Source organism: Dipteris shenzhenensis, chromosome 13, assembly GCF_047967505.1.
Source record: "Dipteris shenzhenensis isolate YYH24624 ecotype China chromosome 13, Dip_SZ_1.0, whole genome shotgun sequence".
In the NCBI taxonomy this organism is placed as follows: Eukaryota; Viridiplantae; Streptophyta; class Polypodiopsida; order Gleicheniales; family Dipteridaceae; genus Dipteris; species Dipteris shenzhenensis.
Window position 1 is genome coordinate 42850420 of NC_141608.1, and position 8257 is coordinate 42858676.

Consider the following 8257-nt stretch of genomic DNA (forward strand, 5'->3'; position numbering starts at 1 on the left):
AGCACTTTGCTACCCAAAAATAAAGGTGAAACCAAAGGCTCAAATGTATTATTGTGAACTTTATACCCTTAACCTAGCTTGGGGCTAGGCCAAAGCTGCAAAACTGAAATTTTGCAACAAATTCAGCAATATTCGATACATAACCAAGGCTCTGTTGTATAATTGTGAACTTGCTACCTTTAATCTAACTTGGGACAACATAACAGTACAAGGGGATGTATCAGCTCTGTTAGCTTGAGTACTATTCTAGGACTAGCATAGGACTTGTCACAAGCCCACAGCACTAGGCCAAACCTGTAAAACTAAAACTTTTACAACAAATTCAGCAGCATTCAATACTCCCAACTAGAAGCTTCATATGAAAACATATGCCTCAAAGTTGCAACAAGCCTTGAAAACAACCATTCGCAGCCTATTCATCACCACAACCAAAGCCAATACATGGATACCTTTCTAATCGCTGATGTCAAAATTTCAAGCACCGCATCTGGAAATTCCACAACTGCAGAGCCAAAGAGGAGATTCCCTAGTGACAAATTTCACTAGAAGGATTAAAATAAAAATCAACAAAGCACACATACATGACAATGCTAGAACCTGCCTTCAGTCTGGAAAGGGAAGGAAATAAAAGCACCATGCAGTACCAATGTTTCTCCCTACATAAACTCATGACCCATGAACTCAGAAGGTAAAAAATTTTGAGACAACTGAATTGCTATTTACAAAATTTGTATGAAATTTACATTTTCAAGGACAAATTAACAGTTTTATTTTTCATCTCAGGACTCTATGTACATCATTACATATAAGGCTATGGGCATAAGGACCTATGTGGTACTGTAGTTGGACAGTACACTCTCCTTTCAGAAACACAGGATATCAAATCAAAATACATGGAAGTCCACGAAGAATTGCAAGAACTCCACAGCTCCCTAAACCTTTTCTTGCAATGCTGATTATTCACCAAATACCAAACGTGTTCTCTCCACTGTAGGTGACATACAGGAACCCATCTTCATCTCTATGCTCGTCATAGATAGAGGACATAATTGCAGCTGTACCATGCAGACAGAAGAATTAAAACCTCGAAGTTTCAAGACCTCAAGAAAATATTGAGTTGGTTGTTGTATGCTATGTAAATAAACCTCCTTCTAAACAATACCATAGCAAGCAAGAATTGCAATAGAAGCCATAAAGGCACAAAACACCTGGACTGTACCAGTGGGGGGTAGGACATTGTTCACAAAGATGAAGATAGCCTTCTCTGCATTTAACTTGATCCTCTTCCGTATTACATAGACGAATTGACCAACTGTCAGGTCAGCAGGAACCAGGTATCTGGTAGGCAAGTCACACAACCTTAGATAATCTTTTCCCACAAGGAGCTGGAGAAACTCAAGACAGGTTTACACTAGGGCAAAACCTCAAACCATGCACAAACGTCATAGTATCTCTCAGAAGCATCTTACTTCTTTTTGTCGATATTTGGAATGTCACTCCTTTCAGCTTTCTCAACAATTACCTGTGCCAAAACTAGTGATATAAGTACACAAATACATACACATAAGACTAGAATAATCCAACTACACAAGTTTAATTTTGCTTCAAAACAAGTGAAATAAAAAGGAAGAACAGAGCTTGTAAGAACAAAACTTCAAGTAGGATGGGATGGATTTCAACTTAGTAAGCAAGCATAAGCACTCAAGACCTTCCTTTTTGCTAATGCCAACTTTATCTAAGTGAATCGTCCATGAAAAAACACATTCCACAAAAGATGAAAATAAATACTTGCAAAATCAAGAGCATGCATCAGCAAATCTACTTTCGGCAAAGCCATTACAAATTATCACCACATCAAAATTACTCTAATTATAGATCACGTACTTGTGACTAGGGCATTTGCTTTAAGCTTTCAAAAAGCCTTTACAAAAAGAAATTCAACATATTTAGGAGATGGGAGGTATACAAGTGTGTCTACGTACCCCCCCCCCAAAAAAAACACACACACACATGCATATATATACACATAAATACATACATACATTACATAAAACACACATGTTACACATAGATACAACAGATAGATCAACAGATAGATCGATACATCACAGGCATATGCACAAGCACAGCATAGACGCAAATACAGACATGCATAAAACACCAACAGACATATACACGCACACACACATGCATATATACATACATAGTATGCTGTGCTTGGGCATATGCCTGTGCCTGTGTGTGTGCACATGCTGTCTAGATGCCTATATGGATGTAGTTTCTGCATATGAGAGAGAGAGAGAGAGAGAGAGAGAGAGAGAGAGAGAGAGAGAGAGAGTGAGAGATCCTCTAAGAGCCACCTCAACCACAAAGCCCTCACAGCTAGCACAACAGGCCACTCTATAGTCTGGATGAAAGTGCTAGTGTAGGCTGCTCCTTGCTAACATAAAACAATAGCCTGACATTGAACATCACCCATTTGGGTCGCCTGCCAAATATCACAGTATCTTCTACCTCAGCTGAGTATGCACATTCTAAAAATGTCATCCTTCTTTCACGATGAAGAAAGAGAGGCAAAAGGTGTAATTTGCTAAGTTGGAAAGCTTCAAGAAAACGAACACAAAATCTCAACAATGTTTATGTGATGTGAGGATATATATACTTCAAAAAGACACCAATATGCCAAGTGTTTTTGGTGGAGAACTTGGAATTTGTTCCTGCAGGATTAGCACAATGGATTAGAATTCCTCCACCCTTAAAGCCTGAGAATCTCTCTAGAATCTCAAGTTGACAAGCAAATGAGGACACAATCTAGAAGCTGCCACATTTTGATGCTAAAAGAGTCTAAGGTCCATCACCTCAAACTTCAAGAGGGATTGTGTCTATCTGATCTCCTCGTAATCCCTTAGGATCCACAGGGCTGCTGTCCATTCAGAGGGCTGCCCATAGGTTCTGCCAAAGGGCAATGCATTGATATATCAGGCACTAAAAAAACACGACTGAGGAAAGGAAGCATGATTTAAAGGCCCAGGACAACCTGGTCAATTCATCCAGCCAGCAAGGTCTGGTCGGTCAATTAGCTTGTCCATAGGGCCCTGCATACTCGGCCATATCAACGGTAGAATAAGCCTTCCTGGTCAGCCCCAATGAGGCCCTAGCCGGCCCTCCAGGGACTCAGTCAGCCCAAAGAGCACGGGAGGAGGGCATTCAGCCCTCTCTATATAATTGCTCCTTTGGGTAAGCAGACCTTCCAGCAGGCACTGAGAGTCTTGCGTAGGCCACGCTGCAGAAGGAGACTTACGAGCAAACTGAAACCAATGGTGGTGGCTCATAGTGTACTATCTAATGTACATGTGAGTAATCAGGGTATAGATAATTACACTCTAACATAATTACTCCCATCCTCTTCCACCTAGTACTCCCATTCCTCACTCATCACTGGGTTTACAAACACTGTTGGAATATAGTTGCACGCAATCCACAGTTGAAACTCACACGCAATGACAATTTCCACAAAGCTGTCGATTTAACATCAGATGCAAAAGCTGCATGAAATGAAGAAGACAAGCGAACCAGCAGAAGGACTAAATGACTTCATTTATGTGGCTAACATACAGCTTGTTGACAAACTGCCTGCTCATGTGCCCACAGAGGGCCAAATATCAAAGTCACCTCGAGTTTGTTTCATGCTCTGAAATCCGTTCCATGAACCACTACAGTTATACCACAATTTCCACAAAGCAGTCGATTTAACATCACATGGAAAAGCTGCATGAAATGAAGAAGACAAGCAAACCAACAGAAGGACTAAGTGACTTTATTTATGTGGGCTAACACACAGCTTGCTGACAAACTGCCTGCTCATGCATACCAGCCTTTTTGCAGGTTTACAAGAAGGATTCAAAGCTGACAGACTCGCTGCTAAGGACTTCCTACAAACAGGACATAAGATCAGCTGCTCAACTCTATGCTACTATCAGCAGGACAAGCTGATTACGGCTCTCATAAGAGCCAAGATGGACAAAAGGACCGAGTTCTTCATCTTGATGTATATATGTATATGTTCGTTGCCACTCCAATCATTGCCACAATAATTGCAAGTAGTCTCCAAACGCCATATGGTCAATCATGCAGCCATTCCAGCACATCCATGAGTCACAACTCACAGCCACGCTAGTCCACTAGTAAACTCACTCCAACATGCATGATCCAATCATATCCTAGCTCCACACAACCAATCAGGTAACACTCTGATCATACCCTCTCAAGCCTTTGCAAGGATGCGCGCCCCCATGAGGGTCAATTTCCAACAAACATTACTAATTCTCCATCAAATTCATTGAATCTTGGGTTGGCCCCCTTTTGGTTTTTTAACTTCAGCTAGTTGTTCATGTTCAACTTGACAATTGGCACACCTATTTGATTTAAGAGTCCTTCCTTCTCAGAAAGGTTCTCGTCTTTTGGATGTTTTTGGGATTTGGGTGTTTTATCAAAACACAATTGGCAACCCAATTCCCAGTATCCATGGAGTCCCCGACCACTTGTGTTGATGTATATGAACTCCTCGGTAGAACTTGTGATTCCTCTCCATGGATCATCCACTTCTAACACATCAAATATTTGAGCAAGACATATATTCTTGTCCTCTGCTATCATTACCAGCTCACTAATGATATTTGATTACTAGGGTATTACACAGCCTAATGATATTAGATCTAGAGAGAGAGAGAACCAAATAGATAAACAAAACATGTATATATTCAACGGCTGAACTGAAGCCCTCGATTTGATACGTACCATCAGCCCCGAGACTGATGAGGTCTATGGGACAAATGTTGATGTCCTATCTACTGTACTTGCCTTCTAATGACCTCCAAGCCCCAACTCATACACCAAACAACTCTAGGGCAAGGCAAATTGCTATTAGTCTTCCAGCCTGTTGCTTGTTGTTTTGGTGCCAAATTTCATCACGACCTACAAGCACAAACTTGCTCCATATCAATTGCAATTTTTTGCAAACTTCACTACTTCCAGGTTTCTCTGCTCTAATTCTAATCTTCCACATTTTGACTTTGTTTATTGACACCTGGAAGAGGATAGGAGAATCCGTCAATTGTCCGGAGCCAGAAAGTTCACAATTTAGCCTCGCGTAAATTGCAATTGCCAAATACATTCCCATATCAATTGTGATCTAGGTGATTGTGACAATGTCTTCGTGAAAAGAGGATGAAAGAAGCATAAGGACTTCGCCTTCACCACGTTCCATTGGCTGAGTTTTGGGCACTTGACAAAGATTCTAGGGTTATAGCCACATCTTGACAACACGTACCTTATCTTTTATTATTGCCACATTAATTTCCTCCTACAATATAAAGGATTTTTAGGTTATCCTAGAATTTCACAGGTTCCATCCTAAATTATGAAATACTTTTGTATTGAGATTCAGCATTATTGGAATACAAAAATACGCCAAGTATTTAAGCTCTAGCAAGGAATGATCCTCGTTTGCACCCCACACGATCTCGTGTTTTTTGTGTTCCATTATCTTTTATTTTTCAATTTTTAAGACTGTGTGATGAATGATGTGTGTTGGCATAAATTCAGTTCATGGTTAGAAATTTTAATGTTTTAATTAAATAAATCCTCGAAAACACGCTTCTACATAACCACGGTTGTAAAAGATGCATACAAAGTGCACAAGATGGTGACACAGTGGATGGACATAATGATGGCACCTAAGCAATTACAAGATTATAGTAAAGACAATGACACGTTTGATCAAAGAGTTCAAGCACTATATAGACATGTTCTTGGATGTTCTGGAGGAGACACCTTAAGCCTTTTCTTGAAACATTCAGGAGGGTGTAGGGCCTAGGCCCACGGTGGGTCGTTGAGGGGGTGTGTTGGGATAGATGGGTCAACTCTCCCCACCATTGTAGTTTTCTTACCCCACGGAGGCCCACGGTGGGCCGTTGAGAGGGGGTGTTGGGATAGATGGGTCAATTCTCCCCACCATTGTAGTTTGCTTACCCCATGGAACTTCACACGTGCACACTTAGAGTGCATTCATTTATACAAAGATCATCACACTCAGTTTCTGTGAACACTTCGGAATCTGAAGGGCAGAGTCCACACATCAACACTTTATGTTTCACTTCAATAGAAACTTTTGCTTATAGTTTAAGGAAATTGAGAGATAAGGTGTCAAACATCAACATGTGCTGAGGTTTGTTCGCCTTCCAATCAATGATAAGCATGATTTGGAAGGGTTCATTGCTTTGCAATAGCCCTTGTGAAACGAGTATCGTGATTTTTAATTATTTTTTCTTTAATGCAGTTAAGCTCTTTCTCCTAGTTTGACAAGGAGCATGTTGTCATCAAGGACAAAGATAGGCATCCTTGCAAAGGTCTGGCATGGCCTTCCAAAGAAGGCAGAGCTCCATCATTCATAGCAGAAACTACTTTACCATGTTCACTGAAATCCTTAAAAAACATATTAAATAAAAGCCCCAGCCTAGCATCATTGGCCTTGATGCAAATGAATGGGGTCTTCACTCCATGGCACAAGGTCTCACGTCAACATGAAATGATTGCTGAGCATGAACAAGGGAATCCGATCCTCCCAATAGACAATCCACCATGGAGCTTGCTGCCACTGCCAGTAACTAGCTGGCATCCACACAGGTTACATCCCTGACGATCTGTTAACAGAAAAACGGTTCACATGCAACCATGAAATCTATGCAATTTCATGAGCACTCCATACGTAGACTAAAAATCGACAGTCGTATTTCATGTTTTTAACTCAAAGGTCTTGCTTTCAGATCAACAAACGAATTCACCTTTGTAAGCGCCATGGCCTGAAAAAAACGGTTGGGAACAGAAGCGACATGATAGACAGAAGCCCAAAGATGAACGGAAGCGACATGATAGACAAACATACAAGCCAGAGTTCTTGGATTTCAAAAAGTTGCATACCGGGATTCTATCGGGATATTTATCTCGAATTCGTGAAGCTTCTGCTGTCCTCTTTTCTGTTAACAAGAAAGACTGTATCAATGGAGATGAAATTTGACAACCAACGAAGAGGAGATGAAAATTACACGTCTAGTAGCAAAAATCCCCTTTCCCTCCGATCTTTCAAAGATTGAGAACTTAGTCGCGCCCATGCTGTTACAAAGATCGGCATATACAAACCTAAGTCGTGCTCCTGTTTGAATGAGCTCTTAGCCATTTCACTGCCAGAAAAGATGATGAATAACAGTCAGTACGTGAGGAACGACCAGTATTCGCAATCATTAACACTACAGGGGCCAAAAACAATCGCAAAAGGGCCAGAAATCGGAGAAAGTACGCCACGGAATGTGAAGGAAAACGGATAAGAACACAAAACCTGAAAGGGAAGATCTGACAACGCTTACGGGAAGAATCAAGGAGCGGCGGAGGAGTCAATAGGGCAAGAAAAATCGATGCAAAGCGTGTGAAATGACGCAAAGCAAACCCCAAAAGTCAGGCCCAAAATAGGCCTCGAAACTATCCTTGCTTGCCTCCCAAGGTTAACCTTGACCATACCTCCACGTTGGCTCTTTGACCCCAAATTGTTTGTCTACGTCAGCATAGACCTTTCGCCGTTCCCGCACCAACTTGTCACTGCTGCAACATTTCCCTATGTCGTAGGTCGCTTGCCCACCTATGACGTTGTCTGACAATCCCTATCAATTGCTTGTGCTAAACAACAAGCGTGCACACATGCATGTGGGCACTACCTCCTAGTATAGTACATTCTCGCACTAGGCTACGCTCAATAAATCTGGCATTGCCAATTGGTCAACACTACAACGTTCCCCCATGGCCTGCAAACAGACAACATGTGACGCTATCTGACATCCCTACCGATTGCATACACTAACAATAGTGCACAAGTGCATGTAGGCATTGCCTCCTAGTACAATGGTAAATCAAACACTTTTGGACCACTATTAAAAGTCGACTTTTATCCATAAAAGCTAATTAATTTTTTTAAAAATACACGTGGAAATTCACAAATCCTCCAAAATAGCACTACCTTTACGGAGGCAGTGCTAATAAAGTAACCTGCTATGTAGGTTGCAGTTTTTGCTTCCCTCAACCAAAGGGTAAGCTGCTACAGAGTTGAAATTCCACCACCCCTGTTCACTCCTAGGTCACCCCTGTTCACTTCTATGTCAGCTCCCCATGTTCACCTCTCTGTCACCCATGTGCACACATCATTGCTTTC

The 8257-nt window shown here is 41.4% G+C and overlaps 1 protein-coding gene across 2 annotated transcripts; it reads right to left on the reverse strand.

Moving 5' to 3' along the window:
- Positions 1 to 690: 690 nt before the first annotated feature.
- LOC147895434 (autophagy-related protein 8C-like) lies at positions 691 to 7542 on the reverse strand. Of its 2 annotated transcripts, none has more exons than XM_087383344.1 (6): positions 7422 to 7519; positions 7198 to 7238; positions 6979 to 7034; positions 1470 to 1522; positions 1220 to 1338; positions 691 to 1055 (listed from the first exon to the last, which is right to left on the reverse strand). In XM_087383344.1, the coding sequence occupies exons 2-6, from the start codon at positions 7232 to 7234 to the stop codon at positions 961 to 963; spliced, it is 360 nt and encodes a 119-aa protein (XP_087239470.1). In that variant the 5' UTR covers positions 7235 to 7238; positions 7422 to 7519; the 3' UTR covers positions 691 to 960. The 2 variants fall into 2 exon arrangements, with proteins under 2 accessions (XP_087239470.1, XP_087239469.1); XM_087383343.1 differs by having other exon boundaries at positions 692 to 1055; positions 7394 to 7542.
- Between the last annotated feature and the right edge of the window lie 715 nt (positions 7543 to 8257).